General features: G+C 42.4%; 1 protein-coding gene across 3 annotated transcripts in view; it reads right to left on the bottom strand.

Moving 5' to 3' along the window:
• Positions 1 to 20,171, bottom strand: part of Rufy1 (RUN and FYVE domain containing 1) — a 42,466-nt gene that overhangs the window by 7,691 nt on the left and 14,604 nt on the right. For 2 of the 3 annotated variants that reach the window (XM_020166815.2, XM_074057459.1), the window contains exons 6-13: positions 18,766 to 18,827; positions 15,508 to 15,573; positions 13,411 to 13,480; positions 10,766 to 10,867; positions 9,221 to 9,337; positions 8,257 to 8,424; positions 3,792 to 3,889; positions 409 to 528 (exon numbers count right to left, since the gene is read on the bottom strand). In XM_020166815.2, coding sequence (XP_020022404.1) covers positions 409 to 528; positions 3,792 to 3,889; positions 8,257 to 8,424; positions 9,221 to 9,337; positions 10,766 to 10,867; positions 13,411 to 13,480; positions 15,508 to 15,573; positions 18,766 to 18,827 — 803 coding nt within the window. The remainder of the gene's footprint in view (positions 1 to 408; positions 529 to 3,791; positions 3,890 to 8,256; positions 8,425 to 9,220; positions 9,338 to 10,765; positions 10,868 to 13,410; positions 13,481 to 15,507; positions 15,574 to 18,765; positions 18,828 to 20,171) is intronic. The other variant, XM_074057458.1, reaches the window with a different exon arrangement.

Below are 20,171 nucleotides of genomic sequence, written 5' to 3'. Positions count from 1 at the left end.
ATAGCTGTCCTTTCCCGGGATGGAGACCGAGCAGCAAAAAGCGCAGTACTGCTGCTTTTACAGCCTGCAACCAGCAGACAATGGGGGATACTGGATGGGGTGGGATGGTGGTGGGGAGTGGAAACAAGTGACGGAGGTCTGGGGCAACCTCACTCTGAATCCTGACTCCCCTCCTCTCACCACCTGAGTAGGCTGGGGACCTGGCTGGACCCCTGAAGCCCACTTTCCCATTCTCCTTTGTGAACCCAGATGGGTTGTGTACACAGCACACATACTCTGCTAATCCCAGCCTTGCAGGGGTGAGCTCTGAGCTGGGATGCTAACTGTCCCCAGCTCTTCCTGGAGACACCTCCCTCCCCAGCCCTCCCAGTTGTTCCCTGCCACCTGCCATGGTCCATGGGTTCCTACCATTGCTCGTGCAGCTGGGCCAGCTGCAACTGCAGGGCACCAACCTTCCCGCCAAGCTCCTGCTGCAGCTTGTGGCTCCGTTCCTCAGCCCCCTGCCTTGCCCTTTCCGAGTGGTGTAACCTAGAGGCAATGCCAAGTGCACACATGGGCTCCATCTTTGTAAGGAAAGGATCGTCTATCACAATTGAAGATAGAACTTTGTGCTGGCTTGAATTTTTTCTTTCCTTCCTCCCTCCACCACCTCATTTTTTGAGGCAGGATCTTGCTATGCTGTCCAGGCTGGCTTCAAACTTGTAACCCTCCTGCCTCAGCCTCCTTAGTGCTGGGATTACAGGTATGAATCAGCATGCCCAGCTTTCTTTTCTTTTTTTTTTTGAGATGGTTTCTCTGTGTTGCCCATGTTGATCTCAACCTCTTTGCTCAATTGACAGCACTAAGCCCAGCTTTTTTTGTTTTAGAACACACAGTATAACTGATGTCTATTAATTCCTGAGTTCTAGAGCATTACAGATTTGGACACAGAATAGCTCCATCATCCCAGCTTCCTAGAGCAGTAGCTACATCCTCTCCTACCTCAAACCCCTGGCAACCACTTATCTGCTCTGGGACACTATGGCTGTCTTTTTGACAATGTAATATATGGAGTTAAGCTTTATAAAGCCTTTTGAGATTTGATTTTTCCTCTCAGAATGTCTTTGAGATCAACCCAAGTTCTGTGTGTGTCTCAATGATTCATTCCTTTAATGACTGTATAGACAGATGTACAGATAAGTGTGTAGACAGGTGTGTAGATGTACAGACAGATGGTTTTGGGAATAAGGAATACAGCTACTATAAATATTTGTGTATTTTCTCTTTTGTGGCTATAAGTTTCATTCTCTTTGGCAAATGTCCAGGAGTGGGATTATGGGGTCAATGGTAAGGAAGCTATTTAGCTTTTTAAGAATGATTTTCCACAGTGGGTGTATCATTCTGCATTCCTAACAGTAATGTAAGATATTTCAACTGCTCTGTATCCTCCAGCACTTGGAACTGTCATTAAAAAAAAAAATTATCTGGGTGTGACAGCACACTCCTGTAGTCCTGATTGCTGGGGAGGAAGGCTTGAGCTCAGGAGTCAAGGCCAGCTTGAGCTGTTCTGACAGTTGTATGTTGGGATCTCATCATTTCTCTAATGAACAATGATGCATCTTTTCATGTATTTATTTGCTACCCATAACTTCTCTTTGGTGAAGTGTATGTTTAAGTCTTTTGCCCCCCTCTTTTTTTTTGATAGAACTAGGTTTGATCTTAGGGTTTCGAGTTTTGCGCTGTACTGCTTGAGCCACACCTCCAGTCCATTTTGCTTTGGTTTTTTTTTTTTTTTTTCAGCACTGGGGTTTGAACTCAGGGCCTCACAGGCACCTTGCTAGGTGGTCTTACCACTTGGCCCACTCCACCAGCCCTTTTTTTAGATGGGTTTTTTTGAGATAGAGTCTCTCAAACTATATGTGAGGGGCTGAACCCTTGCGATCCTCCTGATCTCTGCCTCTTGAGTACTAGGACTACAGATGTGAGCTACTGGCACCCGGCTTGCTCTGGTTATTTTGGAACCAGGGTCTCACAAACTATTTGCTTGGGCTGGCCTCAAATCATGATCCTTCCAATCTCAGCCTTTATAGGCATGAACCACTGTCACCTGGCTTTTTTTTTTTTTTTTCTTTTGAGAAAGGGGCTATGTAGCCCAGACAGGCCTTGAACTTGAGATCATACTGCCTCTGCCTCTTAAGTACTGGTATTACAGAAATGGTCACCATATCTGGCTTTCTTTTGCCCATTTTTTCTTCTTTTTTTTGAGTTCTGGGGTTTGAACTCACTCTCCTGTTGAGCTATGCCTCCAGCCCTCCATTTTTTTTTTGGTGGTACAGGGGTTTGAATTCAGGATCTCACACTTGCTCCTGAGCCACACCCCCAACCATTTTTGCTTTATTTTTATTTATTTACTTATTTTTCCTGATGAGTGTTTTGCATTTTTCCTGTGCCAGCCTCAGACCACAATCCTACCTCCACCTCCCAAATAGCTGGGATTATATGTGTGTACCACTACACCTGGCTTGTTTTTGAGACAGGGTCTTGCTAACTTTTTACCCATGCTGGCCTCAAACTGTGATCTTCCTATCAGTTTGTGGAATTATAGTGGAATTATAGGCATGAGCTACCATGCCTGGCCCTTTTCCCCTTTTTTCTTTTTGTGGTACTGGCATTTGAACTCAGGGCCTACACCTTAAGCCACTCCCCCAGCCCTTTTTGTAATGGGTTTTTTCAAGATAGGGTCTCGAAAGCTATTTGCCTGGGGCTGGCTTTGAACTGTGATCCTCCTGATCTCTGCTTCCTGAGTAGTTAAGATTACAGGCGTGAGCCACTGGTACCTGGCTTTTTTGCCTACTTTTTAATTAAAATATTCAAGTTGAGTTTTGAGAGTCCTTTATAGTCTGGGTACAAGTTCTTTGTCAGATATGTGACTGCAAATTTTTTCCAAACTTGTAACTTGCCTTTTTATTCTGTGTCTTTCATAAAAAAAAAAGTATAAAATTTTGAAAGTCTCATTTACCAACTCGATTTTTTATAGATCATGCTTTTATATTATATCTAAGAAATAGCTCTCTTTGCCTACCCCAAGGTCACGGAGGTTTTGTCCTAAGCTTTCTTCTAAGAGTTCTATAGCTTTTGGTTTTACATTGAAACATCCACTTTGAGTTAACTGTAGAGCAAAATGTGAAGTGGAGACTGGGATTCACTGTTTGGCTGGTCAAGTGTTGCAACATCACTTAATTAAAAGACTATCCTTTCTCCACTGGACCACATGGCACCTTTGTACAAAGGTGTAGGTCTATTTTTGGACTCTGTTCTGATCCACTGCTAACCTGATTTTTTTTTTTTTTTGGTAGTACTGTGGTTTGAACTCAGGGCCTACACCTTGAGCCACTCCACCAGCCCTTTTTTTGTGATGGGTTTTTTTCGAGATAGGGCCTCATGAGCTGTTTTATGCCCAGGGCTGGCTTCAAACCATGATCTTCCTTATCTCTGCCTCCTGAGTTTCTAGGATTACAAGCATGAGCCATTGGTGCCTCGCCTGATCTGACATTTAAATGTGACAGTGGCAACCCAGTTACTGTACCATTCCAACCCTGAGAGGACAATCTGATACAGTGGCCAAAAGGCTGACTAAATGGACACTTTAAAAAGGTTGCTGTATCCAGCCCTTTTTTTTGGGCAGCTCTGGGCCCAAGGAAGGACAGTCACCCCAATCATCTGTGCTTCTGAGGGGGATTCTGTAGGTCTCTGGGCCCAGAGACCACCCAGTACCTTCTAGGGATGGACTGTGTGCTTGGGGAAGTGACTACCTTTCTTCCATTTGTTTCATGCTGGACATTACTTGATTGGTTTTTCCTTCAAAAGACGTGATGGCTTCATTCTTCTGCTGTAAACTGCTCTCTGCATTCTACAAAAGCAAGGAAAGGGATTCATCCACTGCCCACGCCTCCCCACACCTTCTGCCTTACAAACAGGGTCTCATCCTAACCCTGTGCTTTTAGCAGGTCTCCCAGCTCTACCATGGTAAGAAGGGCAATGAGGAATGTACTGGAGTCTGTTCCTCCAGAGTCAGGGCTGACCTGGTGGCCCTGAGCTGCCCTCATGGCTCAGGCACAATGCCAGTTCATCTGACCTCTGCAGAGTTCTCAGGGAAGGCATCCTCACCCCACTTTCCCCATCTAGAGAAGAAGGTGCAGGAAGAGAAAGTCAGTGACTGAAGCCAGAAGAAATGAGGCATGGGGCACCCACCGGTGCAGCTTCCTCACATCAGGTTTTTAACCATGACAGGTAATGAGTCACCAGGAAGGGGCACCATAGTATTTACAAGAAGCACCCTCAAAATAAAAGGATACAGAAAGGCTGAAGACAGAAGGCAGTCCTAATGAACTCCTTAGCAATAACATCCAGACTGTATTCTCTGACCTTCATATAATAAACTCACACAATAACAAGAAAGGAATGGTTAAAATACCTCATATGGAAACAAGACAGCACATTACCAAAAAAATACAAGCTAAAAAAAAGGAAATCATGAACTAACTACTGTACTGGAAGGTAAAAGCTTGTGACACGAGCATCTGCACTTCACTGGAAGTGCACCAGGAAGAAAGAAAACCTGGTAACCGAAGCCTACCTGGCCACTGACCACAAGCGGCACATTGGTTTCAGAGATGAAAAAATGTGCTTCTCTGATGCTAAAATACTTTTGCCAAATTTTGAGGGGCAAGCTAAAAGTTCATTTCTTGTGGTGCTGGGGACAGAACCCAGGGCTTTGTGCAAACTAGGCAAGGGCTTTCCATGAGCCACACCCCAGCCCCTGAAGTAGCTCTTATGCCAATTCTTAATTTTGTCATGAAATAAAAACAACAAACAACAAATGAGCTTATAAAACATTTATCTCAGAAGATGGAAATGAATTACAGAGAAAACCCAGAGAAATGACGAAGTCCAACATAGGGCAATGTTTTTACTCCTAATACTGACACCAAATGTGTTAGTGTTTTCCACATCAACAACCAATTCTGAACCAATTGGGTGTCATACAGTTCAATTCAATTCTGACACCAACTGCACAGTTACTGCAGGTGCCACAGATGACAGGTATCCCACAAGCTGCCCTCACTTCTGACACTAGTAGTGGTTCCACTTCTATTTCTGTTGCCATCCACTTCTACTTCTGTTGACCCTGTTGATGGGGGAAGACTTGGCAGAGATGGGGGGTGACACTCACCAAGCAAGGGACGCCATGAATGCCAGGAGGCAGCAGCACTAGGACAGAAGGATGGGACAGGTGCCAACTTACAGACTCAGAAGATACCAACTCCACTGACACTGAACTCTCAGACCTCCAGCCTTCACAGCTTGAGGCAGGAGGTTTCTCTGAAGACATTCCTTTTGTGGTACTTTGTCACAGCAGCCCTAGCAAACTAATACAACTTACCAATGGCATCCTATAAAGTCATAGTCACTAAAATAATGGGCCATCAGACAGAACAGAAACCTCATAGGTTTTTTTTTTTTTTTCCCCTTCTTCTTTTTTTTTTGGAAGTACTAGAGTTTGAACTCAGGGCCTAATGCTTCTTTGCTACCTGAGCCACATTTCCAGCCCTTTTTGCTTTAGGTTATTTGTTCAGATAGGGCCTCACATTTTTGCCCAGGCCAGCCTTAGACCTTGATCCTCCTACCTACTGACTTGCTCATAGCTGGGATTACACCTGGCTTGTTTGCTGAGATAGGGTCTCACTAACTTTTTCCCAGGCTGGGCTTGAACTTCCATCCTCTTGATCTCTGCCTCCTGAGTAACTGGGATTACAGGTGTGAGCCACCCACCTGGCAACAGATGCATTTTTATATAGCTCTTTAATATATGATAGACAGCATCACATATCATGTGAGGAAAGAAAGGGTTAGCTTTTAAGGGGCTCACTATATGGGGAAAACCAAAACTCCCTACCTAGTTAAGGCCTTGTACAAAGAAAAGCTTTAGATAGATTAAAACCTCAATGCTTGAGGGTGGGGTGGTGCTTGGTGGTAGGTGGCAGGGAGTTTGCCCAGCATGTGCAAAGCCCTGGATTTGATCCCTAGCACTTTAAAGCAAAAACCAAAAACCAACCCACCCCCCCCTGGAAAAAAAAACAAAACAACAGATAATAAAACTCCACCGAAACCTAAATGCAAAAGGTAAAATTAGTTAAAACACCATCTTTGACTCCTAGGCATGAGAAAAAACATCTTCACAAACTCCAAACCACAATATGAAATGTAAACACACTTAGCTACATCAAAGGTAAGGACAAGGTTACTAGTTAGATGGATGACTGGGAGAAGACACTGACCTATGTAAACTAATGCAGGGAGTAATACTAAAGACTACATGTGAAATTACAGCTAATTAAGGAAGAAAGGACAAGAGATTCCCCCCCAAAAAAGACAAAAATATGTCCAGAAAAGTCACAAAAAGGAAACAGTGCTCTCCTGGCTTTCTGAGTGGAGGGTGATGACCCCCCCCCCCAATATGGAAGTTTCTGCACAAGGCAGAGCCAGGGAAGCTGGGTGTGGTACAAAACAGGTGCCAAGGGCTTCATGGACCTGCCACAGGGGAAGATGACTGCTGTGGGCCGGTGACTGCCATGTTTGTCTCCTGTTTCCCTTTCTCTAATGGCATGTTTACTGCGCATGTCTGTTTCTGCTCTGCCATCCGACGCTGCCTGCACTAATGTGAGAAGGGCTGCTATCTTCCAGCTCAGTGGTCACATGGACTGTGGCCTTCGAGGACGATGCAGGGATCGTGTGGAACTTCACAGCAACTCTCGTGGGGCCAACTGTAGTAGAGACAGTATGTGTCTGTCAATAAATATTGTCCCCTTCATGTGGCTTAGCCCAGAAAAGATGACAATCCCAGCATCTCCCTGAAGCCAAGAGTGGCCATGGTGACTAACCCTTTCTAGGAGAACTGACTGGGAGTGTTTGTGCAACTTCTGCTTCGCTGCTAGACAGCAAGTCCTTGGGGCTGGATGGTTTTCTCTTCGTGTCCACTGGGAGGAATGGTGACCAGAGTGCTTAGAGAGCTGGAGCTGCACTAGCCTAGGTCCCTGCACGACTGCTGGGAGTGAATCTTCCAATCTGAAATGCTGTCTGTGGGACTATGCTGTTACAGAGACATAAGTCTCCGTATCTTAAAGACGGTCTGCTAAATTATTATGGCAGTTCCCCCAATGCATACTAATTAACATTATGTCTACATATGGACCAAAAGCAGAAGAAAACCTGAAAAAATTAAAATAGATGACTTGTCAAGAGGGAGAAATTATTCTCCTCCTTTCCTTGTCTTGCTTCAGTTTTCATTGTTGCTATTAAAATACTTATTATGTAATAGTTAAAAAAGGAAAAAGTTGAGAGTATGGTTATCATATCAGTTATGTAACAGTTTAAGGCAGAAGAGTGACACAGTTTCTGTGTGTCTTCACATTATCTTTGACATAGATGGCACTGGAAGTGGGAGTGAAATCATGTTCATGGATAATAAAGTATGACTGTTTTGGCAATAAAACAGGAAACAGAACTTAAAAAAAATGTTTTGAGAAGACACAAAATAGTGTCCTTTTAGGTAGCCTTTGGAAAGGAAGCTTTTTAATTTTTAGATGCTATTTTTCAAACTGATTCTTTCTGGGCTACGTTCTCCTGGACGGCTCTGAAATGAGAGGCAAGCAGCTAGCTGTGTGGTCCAGGAGATTCAGCAAGAGTAACTTCATGGCAAAGTTGAAAAGATAGTGCTAAATGCTATCCTTAGTTCTCTTCTTCACCTTTTGGAATGCACAATTAGTCACTGAAACAGAAGAAAATAAGTAGCAGGGAGACAATGAAGGCATAATGGACAAAATCAGTGCATGGATTAAAAAGCCAGCAACAGCTCAGTTTTTGCCTCTACTTAACTGTGCCACCATAGGCATGTGATTTGGTTACTTGGTTCTGCCTTGTCACTCCCACTTCCCCCCATTTCTCAGGGATTACTGTGACGATCAAATAAAATAAACGCAATAAAGCTGGGTGTAGCAGCACATATATATACCCAGCATTTGAGAGGCCAGACGCGCTACATAGCAGGATCCTATTTTGGAAATAAGTAAATAAATAATAAATGCAATAATGTAGGAGGGCTGAGGCTCATAGATGTGGTTCTTAGTTCATTCTGCAGGGATGACAGGATACTAAGAGGCAACATATGGAAAGCAGCAGAAAACCTGGCTGTAACATGGACACGAAGCTACTTCCCACCTGAACTTTGTGAAACATCTGTAAGTTAATGGCTTTGACTTCTTCCAGCTGCTGGCGGAGGGCTACAAGCGTGTCCTGCTTCTCGTGGGTGTCCTTTTCCAGCAGCTTCATGGCTATTTCCATTTCCATTTTCATCCCAATTTGTAACTCCAGCTCTTTTTCTAGTTCCTTTAAAGGATATTTACAAAGAAAATGCTTGTAAAGTAGATCACAGAACACACTGAACTGAGCCTGTATCTCGGGCAGTGACTACGAGACAAACTCTAAGTCTAACAGGCTTAGAGGACTGAGGAAGGTCTGTCTGGAGCTTAACTAGACTAAGTTCCCCATTTTTCTCATCACACAATTACAGCAGGCTCTGCATCAAGTCAGCAAGCTAACTTGGCAAAATGAGTCTAGAGTTCTAGCAGACATGTTCCCCAAACCCAGTGGTCAGAACTCATGGTCTGTAAGAAAGTCCAGCTTGTACCTGGGAGCTGGGAAGTAACCAAGGTTGCAATGTTACAGTTTCTGGAATGGTTTGCTAGCTCATGGCAACCAAGGTACAACCACTTTGAAGTGGTTATTTATGTCCTGAATAACTGAGGACATGTTGCCCTACATTCATTCACAGAAGCAAAGGAATAAAAACAGGCGCAATAATTGTGTTTCATAAGAACTTTGGCCACTGACAGACTCAGTGGAAACGGCTAGGTCACAGGCTGACTGAGAGAACAGTACTGTCAAAGAAACCATGAATCTGGTTTCATAGCAACCTCTAAAAAAGGTTGCTAAAACAGGAACAAATATAAGAGCCAATGCAGAACTGTACTGTAAACCCTGAAAGAAAAGGAGAACTTCTGACTTTCTGTGTTAGCAAGTTTAAGGGTATCTGTGAGAAGCACATACAGACTCAACTTCAAGGTCCACTGAGGGCTCCCCTTCCTGAGGAGCTACCTTTCCCAAGGAAGTGTCTTACACTCACCAGTCGGACCCTCTTCTCCTCTTTTAGTTGCTTCCATACATCACTGTACATTTCATCCAGACCTTGCCGGGTCTGCTTGTAAGTCTCCAGCTCGACTTTGGTGTCCTGTTTTGTTATCTATATCAAACAAGAACAACGAGAAGGATGGTTTCTCATGAAAAGCAAACTAGCTAAGATGTATTTATAATATACCATAGTTTTTTAAAAATGCAGGAGTTGTTTTCTACTTTTTGGGCATGATAAAGATTAAATTCATAAAGATATTAGAACTTGAAAGATGAAGGATGAGAGCAAGTGAATAATTTTTTTTTCTCTTTTTTGGAGACAGAGTTTCCCTGTGTAGCTTAGGTTGGCCTTGAACTCCTGATCCTCCTGCATCAGCTTTCTGAGTGCTGGGATTCCAAGGTGTGCATCACCACACTTGGCTAAGCCAACAGATTTTTGTAAAACAAAAGTTAGGTTATATAGCAATTTTATTTAATTTGCTTTGAAAGAGGGCAGCCTTTCTGATGGGAAAGGCTGTCAATCAATCCACTATTCAGTATTTATTGGCCATGTTTTTACTTAGCACTGGTGGATTTAGTAGAGAATCAGATATGGTTTCTACCCTCAAGTCATCAGGAGAGACAGAGCTGCAAGCTAGCGATTCTACAGATCTGTGAACTCTGTGATGGAGGGTGTACAAAGAGCTATGGGGAGTGGGAGGAGGGCTGAAGTCCACCATGGGTGCCAGGGAAGGCACTCAAGAGGACTGAGCATGTGTGCAGACAGTAAAGAATGAACAGGAACTTTGAAGTGCAAAGGCCCAGAGGTGAGGGCATCCAGTGGTCCAGGTGGCCTAAGAGTGCCATGGGTGAGGATGGCAGCAGGAGGTACTTTCTGGTGTCAAATAAGGAACCTTTTTGCACATAGTGGAGACTGGGTCATTATTAACATACAGTCAGCCCTGGTATCTTCAGGTTTTATATCAGCAGATTCAACCAACCACAGATAGGAAGTACTTGGAAACACAAGAAAAAAACTCATCTATTCTGAACATATACAGACTTTTTTCCTTCTTCTTCTCTCTCTCTCTTTTTTTTTTTGTAGGACTGAGGTTTGAACTCAGGGCTTCATGCTTACAAAGCAGGCACTCCATGGCTTAAGCCACAACTCCACTATATTTTGCTCTGGTTATTTTGGAGATGGGGTCAGAAAAACTATTTGCTTGGGCTGGACTTGAACTGTGCTCTTCCTGATCTCAGCCTCCCAAGTAGCTAGGATTATAGGCATGAGCCACCAGCGCCCACTCTTTAAACAATACAGTGTAACAACCATTTACATGGTGTTTACATTGTGTTAGGTGCTATGCGTAATAAACAAATATGACATCATTTTACATGAAAGAATTAACTATGCCTGAGTTTTGGTATCCTTTTGGGATGGGGATCCTGGAACCAATTCTCCACAGACACCAGGAATGACTAATGACTTCAGGAACTTGAGACCGACTGACAGTGGGTCCACGTGAGAAGCACGCTGTCAACTGCAAGGTCAATTCCTCACCTCTACACTCTTTTCACTTCTTTCACGGATTAACTCATTTTGTTCTCTTAATTGCTGCTGTTCTTCTTGAAGTGAACAAATCCGGTCTGTTGCAGCTGAAAGCTGATTAAGAAAGAGTTTTTAATGTTTCTTAATGTAGAAATTAATCTTGTGGTTCAAATTAAAAACTGACATTTACTTAGCATCTTCACAATTCACAATGTAGCTTTACATTTGATATTTTATTTTCTTGTTTTGAACAGGGCATACATGGTTCAAAATTCCAAAGAAATGAAAACATATACAGTAAAATCTCTCCCATCCACCCCATCTCTGCCCTACACAGATATTTTTCCCCTTTACAAAAATAGTAACATATTCAAAAAAAAAAAAAAAGTAACATACTGCTTCACATGGGCAAAGATTTATGGATACAAAAAATTAGAAATAGCCTGAATGTCCTCTATTTGAGAAATGGTAAACACATTACCATGGAAGCACAAAACAGAAATTATTAGTTATCTGAATGTTTATAAAAGTTTGTGGACATACTTATGATATAATGCCAATAGGGGGAAAAAAAGCAGGTTATATGGTATGCTCTCATCTGCAACAACAAAAAAAATCATATAGCTTAAAAATGCTTAAGAAGGGCTGGGGGTGTAGCTTAGTGGCAAACACTTGCCTAACATGTGCAAGGTCCTGGGTTCTGGGCATTGCAAAAACAAACAAATGCTTAAGAAAAGATGGAGACTGTCTATACCAAATGATAGGAAAGCTGTCATTTAGCAAAGAGATTATGTCCTTTTTTTGATTTGTCATTCTTTTCAGTCTTTTTTTTTTTTCTTGGTGTTGGTACTGGGACTTGAACTTAGAGCCTGGTGTTTGTTAGGCAGGCACTCTACCACTTGAACCACTCCACCAGTCCTCTTTTCAGTTTTTTGATAAGCAAAATTATATTTTATTATTAGAGGAAGAATTAAATAATCGGGGGTGGGATGGGCAGAATCCAACACAAATCAACAGAGACATGCCCTACAGGAAGCCTTCCTCTCTTTGAATGTGTTACCATGGTTTAGGGAGAAGCTTATGGATGAGATGCTTTCATGGATCTGCTTAAGGAGAGGATTTCATGAGGCAAGGGATATGGGAAAATACCGGCAGCCAAGCCCCTCCTTCCTCCAGCCCCAGAACACAGCTTTCAGACAGAAGAGGAGGCTGGAGAAGTAGCAAGAAGCAAGACATTTGTCCTTGGCACTTGGCTCTGCTCTTAGCATCATTCCCCAGTAGAGGGACCTTGAGGTACTAAACTCTCTCCAAGCTCTAAAACCCCTCAGAATTTCTCTCCACTTAGACTCCGGAGCCAGCTGGGATTTCTAAGCAACTACTGTGCCTACTAGACAGTTTAAGTCTTTGGGAAGAAGCAGGCAAAAGTCATAAACTACTTCCCATTTATTTTGGAAGACACACAGGACACACCCTGGAGAGAAGAGTACTTCTCTATAAACACATCTTCTCTTAAGGATCATCTGCTTAAAGAAAACAACCCAGTTGTTTAGTTTCAAAGAAAAATTAGACCTTGAAAGCATGATACCTGGCCTGAAAACAAAGCATGGTCTGCTTGTTCTAAAATCAATCCACTCTCAAGCATCCCCCTCCACCAAGAGTACTGAGCATATTCAGGATATTAATCTGACTTAATCTTTACAATACTGTAAAGTACGTATTATCACCCAACTACCTACCTACCTAAATGGAGGCTCCAAGGCCTACCTACCAAGTGAGTGTGCATCTGCCAGTGCTAAGTACAGTGGCTTCTCCTGTGATTTTCCCACCCCATAAACACTGTCTTTCGATCTCCTACTCACGCAAATGCAAACTTTTCTCCTGAAAGTCTTTCAGGCTGGCCCTTCAGAAGCGAGCCTTAAACAGGAGTCCTTCATTACAGAGGTGTGCTCTCGGCCTCTCCTTTTGGCTGTACCCTGCCTCCACACTGGGGGGTATTCCTTTTTGAGCCCCTCTCAAAGCGCTCCTCTTTTCCAGTGAGACTAGGTGGGGAGGCCAGAGCACCCAGGGACCGCTACCTGTGGAAGCCTCAGAAAGGCTGAGCAACCCCCCTCCTGCTAACAGGAGACAAGATGTATCCACCAGGAGCCTGCCGGGCAGCTGGCAGCAAGCTTTCTTCCTCGGCCTCAGCCCTCCTTCTTCCTGTCCTTTCATTCTCTCTCTTCCTATTGAGAAAGCAGAGAAAGACCACGCTGTGGGGAGACTGGTTCCATGCTCCTGAGAGGCCAAAACAGAAGGGGTGGGCTAGGGTGCCTCTTGGAACAGAGTCTGTGCTTTCCAGAGCAGCAGGGAGGCACACGACATCATAGGAAAGGCAGAAAAAGAGGAAGAAACTGCATGTTCACAGCAGAAGCTGGGCCATTCCAATGAGGTGACAAAACCTAAGTCACTGAGAACTGGCTCATGGTCAGATGCAGTGTCTGGCTGAGAGCCCTGCACAGGGCGCACACAGAAATCCTCCTGTCCCACGTGCAGCTCAGCCGAGGGCAGCAATTCCCTTTCCTTCCAGTGAGCATCTCTGGCCAGATGTACCAACTATACCATTTCTCTTAACCTTGGGTCACTGTGTTTTATTTAAGGATTTCAATTAAGTTACAAACCTCTTCTTGAAGTTTTGAATTAGTCTTTTCTAAGCCATCTATTTTGGTTTGAAGATCCCCAACTGTGCAGCTGTAGAAAATAAAAATATTAGGTCAATATGAACTTATAAAAGTTGATTGTGGCATCTGCCTAGCAAGTGCAAAGGCCTGAGTTCAAACCCCTGTACCACAAAACAAAAACAAAAACAAAATAAAAGGTGACTGTGTCCTCAGTGACCAAAGAGAAGGGAGATTCCTAAATTTCCCATATGTAATATATGTGTGTATGTGTGTTTAACCAGTTTTCACCCTAAAAAATGCTATTCATTTCTTTTATAGTTAGCTAGGAAAAATACTTTTCCTTTAATAGGCAACGGGAACTGAAGTGTGCTGATGGTCATACTTTTAACGTATACTCGTAAGTGCTGGGATGATCCCCGGGGCTGTGTGATTCCAAGCAGGTACTCTGCTGCTGAATTACACCTCTGGCCCCTTCTTCTCTTTTTAAATTCTATTTTATTTTACTTTGCTTTCTTTTTGATTCTTTTCAAGTTCATACATCTGTGAAGGGCTGCCAGCCTCTGCCGGCCTCTGACCCCACAGGATCTGATTCCAGAGCTTTCTACTTAAACAACAGGCCATATTGCCAAAGTCTAGTTCCTTTTGCTGGTGAGTGGAGGGAGAGAGAAACAAGCCTAGAAAGGCTAATGAATCAAGGTTCAGGAAATGGTGGGGAAAAAATAAAGACAGAGCTGAGTGCAGTGGCTCATGCCTACAATACAGCTACTTAGGAGGCAGAGTGAGGCCAGCCCAGGCAAAAAGTTCAAGAGACCCCATGTCAACCAATAAAACCAATAAAAATCAGGTGCATGCGTGTCATTCTAACTATGTGGGAAGCATAAATAGGAGGATGGCAGTCCAGGCCAACCCAGACATAATTAAGAGACCATATTAAAAAAATAATTAAAGCAAAAAGGGCTGGGGGCATGGCACAAGTGACTGAGAGCCTGTCTGGCAAGCACAAAGCCCTGAGTTCGAATCCTAATACTGCCAAAAAATATATAAAATTAGAAATAAAATAAAGATACAAAGACACAAAATGAAAATAAAAAGATACGAAGGGAATTAAAGTCTTAAAAAGAATATTCAATTTTCAATTCTGTACCAACTATACAACTTAGAAAATAGCAATAAAGTTTTCTTTGATAAATATATACAAATATAAAATAAAAAGGAAAGTATGGAACAATTAAGTCCAGTTGAAGTAAGTGATTACATCTGTGATTGAATTTGCCATTGTGACGCAGGAATAGCTCAGCACAAAGACGTCCATTAATAACATCAGTAACGAACATTGATATCCCATCAACAGATTAAGGGACAGAAGTCATGATCACCCTACTGGCTGTGAAAGAGCATGTAGGGAAATTCAACATCTGTTCCTTACAAAATCTCTCAGACTAGGGGTTGATCAAGGATCTCCCACAAGCCAGCTAGATCATGGTTAAAAAGAGTCCTTATTTGGAGGAACACACCAACTTTTTCACCTGTATAGTTGACTTTTGGGGTCAGAGTCTGACTCTGGGAAACACTGTTAATGTGCAGTGTAGTCTCTAGAAGGAGGTTCAGAGTGAGAACATGTCTTCCAAAGACATTAGGCCAAGAGTCCTCCTACCTCCCTACCAATGCTTCCACAGACTGTGCTTCACGAAACAGCTTTCCAGTGAAAATTTAAAAAGTCAAGATACAAATGCCTGTGACCCATCCTCTGAAAGGTCTAGCCCAGCAGCTTGCAACCCTCCCTTCATGCTCAGGTGCCCTGGGTGTGGTGTGCTGCTTCCCAGCAATGGCAGGGCTGGGGTAAGTGGTAAGGTGTTTATGGTATTTATCTCTATACTATATTACCATATACCTGCATAAAACAAAGATTTCTGAAAAGCTGTTTATTGAGAAGAAACCCTGCTTTCCAGTCTATGCACATGAAAGCTGCTTGAATGATTATAATCTTTTTTCTTAGTTTGGAGAAGAGTTAGTTATAAATATATAAACAGTCACAAAAAACAGCATTAAGACACCGAGTATATAACCACAGCACTGGACAAAAGGCATGAGTCCTACCTTAGATGCCGGTTCAGTTCTTCCACATAGTTTTTTTGATCAAGGACATCGGTAATTCTTTCGTGCCTTATAGAAAGAGCATACAAAGGAAGACTTTTTTTTTTTTTTTATTATTTATGGTTGATACTCTGTAACTGTCTCCCAACCTTCCCATCACCTTGTCCCAATGATGTCTTCAGAAAACCAAGAGACAGAAGTAATAATCTCTGCATGGCCTGCAAATAAACAGAGAGCAAGGCTGGCCAGTGACATAGAAGCTGGGGCTCGGGAACAGGCTACCCTGGAGAGCAGGTGCCTGTAGACACCCTGACCCTTCTGCAGACTGGCCGGGCCTCTGAGATGAAGAAAGACCTGGGTGTGCATGCATAGTGAAAACACTACCTGCCACATGCAAGTGGCTCTGGCAGACAACACAGCCTTGTTATACTGAAAGGGGGTTCACCTGGGAGCAAGAATAGTGAGACTGCAAAACACATAGTTAAGCAGTCTAAAAGCCAGAGATGTATGGGTTAAAACCTTCAATGTTACAGCTGGGCTCACCCTCTAATTCTTTACAAATATGTATACATATGTAATTTACACAAATGGGACCACCCTATACAGGTTGGTGCTATAGGTGAGGTGCTAGGTTTGTTTTTCAGTGCAATTATTTTTTCTTTTACCTGTTCTGCCTTTTCTTTTCTTTTTGTAGGACTAGGGTTTGAACTCAGGGCCCTGCATTTGCCAGGCAAGTGTTTTACTACTTGAGCCATACTCGTAAACCCTTTTTGCTGTAGTTTATTTTTCAGGTAGGGTTTTGCTTTTGCCTGGGTCAGCCGCGGACCATAATTTTCCTACTTCTATCATCTGTGTAGCTGAGATTACAGTTGTGTACCAGTATGCTCAGCTTGTTTTTGAGATGGTTCTTTTTTTGTTTATTTTATTTATTTTTTTGAAACTGTGGGTTTTCTTTATGGGATCATTAAACTTTTTTTTTTTTCTTTTGGCACTACAGGGGTTTGAACTCAGAACCTCTGGCTTGTTAGACAGGAACTCTACCACTTGAACCACTTCCCCAGCCCTCTGAGATGGTTCTTGCTAATGTTTCTGCCCAGACTGGCCTTGAGCCATGATTCTCCCACTCTCTGCCTCCTGTGTAGCTGGTACTACAGATGTGTGCTACCTCTCCTGGCCTGCTTAAGACTTTTCATTCCCTCCATATTTTTTTCGTTTTTCATTTTGTGTTCTTGTGTCTTTCTTTTTCTCCCACCAATTCCTGTATACCTTGACTCATTAGCCTTTCCAGGTTTGTCTCTTTGTCCTCATCACTGACAAAAGGGACCCATCTTTGGCAATATGGCCTGTGGCCTAAATTACAGACTCTGGGCCAGATCCCTCTTCTGCCCTCTACATAGCTTTCCCAGATAAGCCACATTAATGGCCTGTTGAGCATCCTTGTCTACGCATAGAATCACAGTATCTGTCTACCTAACAGACACACAGAACATATAATTAAAATATGAAATATATACCAGCGATGTTTTTTAGTTTATAAAAATGGAATATTTATACTACTCAGCACCATACTTTTCTCGTTCAGTAATACCTTGGGGAAAATTTGTCTAAGTCTACTATACTAGTAGCTAAAATTCACTTTTTTATATCTATACAATACATGGTATGGAATATTATGGATATTCCATAATTCCTTTAATTATTCCCTTACTTGGTAGATAATTAGCTTATTTCTAGATTTTTTGATATTAAAAATAAATTTTAAGGGCTGGTGGAGTAGAGCAAGTGTTAGAGTGCTTGCCTAGTAAGAATGAGGCCCTGAATTCAAACCTCAGTAATGCCAAAAAAAAAAAAAAAACCCCCCAAAACCAAAAAACAATAGAACTGCTCCATAAAAATGATGTTATAAAGAACTACTATGAGAAACAGTTCATTTAAAATAAATCAATAAGTTTTAAGCCCAGCATGATGGAGCATGCCTGTCATCCCAGCACTCAGGAGGATGAGGCAAGAGGTTTGCGAATTTGAGGCCAGCTTGGGCTATATAGCAAGTTCTAGGCTAGGGGGCTACATAGTGAGACCCTGTCTCCAACAAACAAAAAACAAACAGAATAAATTTTGCTGGGTGCGATGGTACATACCTATAATCCCAGCTACTGAGGAGGCTGAGGCAGGAGGTTTATAAGTTCACTGGGTAAGATAGTGAGACCCGTCTCAAAATAAAGTAAAAATGGGCTCAGTGATAGGGCACTTGTCTAGCATGTGTGATATGCTGGTTCAATTCCTAGTACTGACAAAAAAAAAAAAAAAAAGAAAAGAAAAAATTGAAGTTTCAAGTAGTTGCACCCTTGTACTAGGGTGCATGAGGTATTTGTGGGATCCCTGGTCCCTTCATTGCTAAGGTACATTGCCAGGCATTGGCAGTGCTACTCAGGTAGATGTGTGACAGGCAGGTTAAGGCATGCACATACCCTAAGGGTTTACAAGAAAACTCCTTACTATGGCATCCTGCATAGGACAGCACTGTCATCATGTCCATGTGCTACTCCAGATGCTCCACGAATATGAAAGTATAAATATGCTTGCATCCCATTTCTTACAGTATAAATGACAGCATGTCTTGCACATGGTGATTACAGCCAGATGGTGGCTAGGGCTGGGAGCATCTGAAGCCTTGCTCCCTGCCTTGTCTGTGTTCTGGGTTGAGAAGACTCAGAGATCTGGGGATGGACAACAAGGCTGTCCATCTGCATGTGATCTGTTCACGTGATCTCCAGCTTTTCTCCCCTCTTGTGATTCTTTACTTAGATAACTTTTTATTAATAAGGATGAACGAGAGCTACACAGTGGGATGAAAAGACATCCAACACTCACTTCGATCAATGAAGAAGTCCAAATGCATCTAATACAGTGCCATCACTTAAATCCAAACAAACCATAAAGAAATTATGCTCTCAGCAAACATGCACCTTTAAGAAATTAACAAAAAGCCTAGAAAGAAATGAAAGAGCAGCTCCCTCTGGGGGAGGAGAGGGACTGAGATGGAGGTGAAGGGGCAGTGTGAGCAGGAGATGTCATGAGCAGGCTCTGCTCTTCTGCAGAGCTCAGTTCCTTAACGAGCTTAATGAGGATGCTGATGTATCACCTCTGTAGTTAAAAATAACTACATGAAAGCTAAAGTCCCAAAGTAAAAATAAGAGCCATGTTCTCTGCCAGAAAGTCACTAAAATTGAGAAGATCACCAGCACGCTGCCCAGTACTCACTCTTTGCTGCCATCGAGATCCTGCACATCCTTAAGGTAGAGGGAAAAGTCAATCACTCCGACCTGTATCAGAACAAAGGGCACAGGCTTAGAGAAAAGACAACACTTCCCACTGCCCACAAATTCATGGTATTCAATCCCACTACTAAACATCTTGTTGTTTATAAAGATTAACAAAAGTTTTTGGCAGTATTGGGGTTTGAACTAGGGCCTCACAGTTACTTGGCAGGCAGGTGCTTGAGCTACCCTGCCTGTCTATTAGATTTGATTGCAAAAAAAAAGAGAATTCCACAGGGCAAACCACTGCTAAGAAACTAGAAAAAAAATGTATAACAAAAATTCCAACAAAGTTATATTCTCAGTCTATAACAAAGAAGTAGAAAAAGATGGAAAACACAAAAATGGGCAAAGGATATGAACAGATAGTCATAAAAGATGAAGTACCAGGGGCAATAAAACACGAAAAACTATTTGACTTCCCTACCTCTCCAAACTATAAATCTGAGATGACTATGAGTTCTATCAGACTGAAAAGGCCCCACGACACCCATCACATGCCAGAAGAGGGTTCTCTGGCACATTGCTGGTGGGTGTAGAAAATAGAGCACTTTTCGGAGGTCAATTTATGCAATCTATCAAAATGTGGAATGTATATACTTCAATATGACAATTCCAAAATTTATCTTTTCATCCTTTTTCTGACTGTGTTTTGAGACAGGGCTTTGAACTTGAAATTCTCCTGCATCAGACTCCCAAGTAGCTGGAATTACAAGTGTACATTTTTATGTGGCAAAAATATATCCTAAGAAAATAAATGGACAAGAGTATAAAGAAGTATAAAAATGTTTATCATACTGTGGTTATAACATGAAAACCGTTTGAATGAATAAGGTATTGGTAAAATTACGGTATATTTATAAAATGAGCTGGGTGTGGTGGTGCACACCTATAATCTTGGCATTTGAGAAGCTGATGGAAAATTGCAGTCCAGCCTGGGGTACACAGCAAGACCCTGTCTCAAAAAAAACAAAAAACAAAACCAAAAAAATAATACTATGCAGCTATCTTAGAATGGTTTTTAAAGATGGTTCTATTGACGGTATCTTTATTGTCACTGAGTGCAGTGTGGAACATATTAAATTTTAAAAAGTTCAAATACCATGCTTGAAATATTTTTGCTTAATAAAATAACTCCTGGGCTGGGGACATAGCTAGAGCACTTGCCTAGCATGTAGAGGCTCTGGATTTGATCCCCAGCACCATAAATAAATATGTAACTGCATAGAGAACATGCATAATGAGCTGGGCACAGTGCCACACACTTATAAAAACAAACAAACAAAAACAAAACAAAACTCCCAACATCTCACTCTTAAACACACACACACACACACACACACACACACA

The sequence above is a fragment of the Castor canadensis genome, chromosome 16 (assembly GCF_047511655.1).
Source record: "Castor canadensis chromosome 16, mCasCan1.hap1v2, whole genome shotgun sequence".
Classification (NCBI taxonomy): domain Eukaryota; kingdom Metazoa; phylum Chordata; class Mammalia; order Rodentia; family Castoridae; genus Castor; species Castor canadensis.
This window is presented reverse-complemented; position numbering and strand designations above follow the sequence as displayed.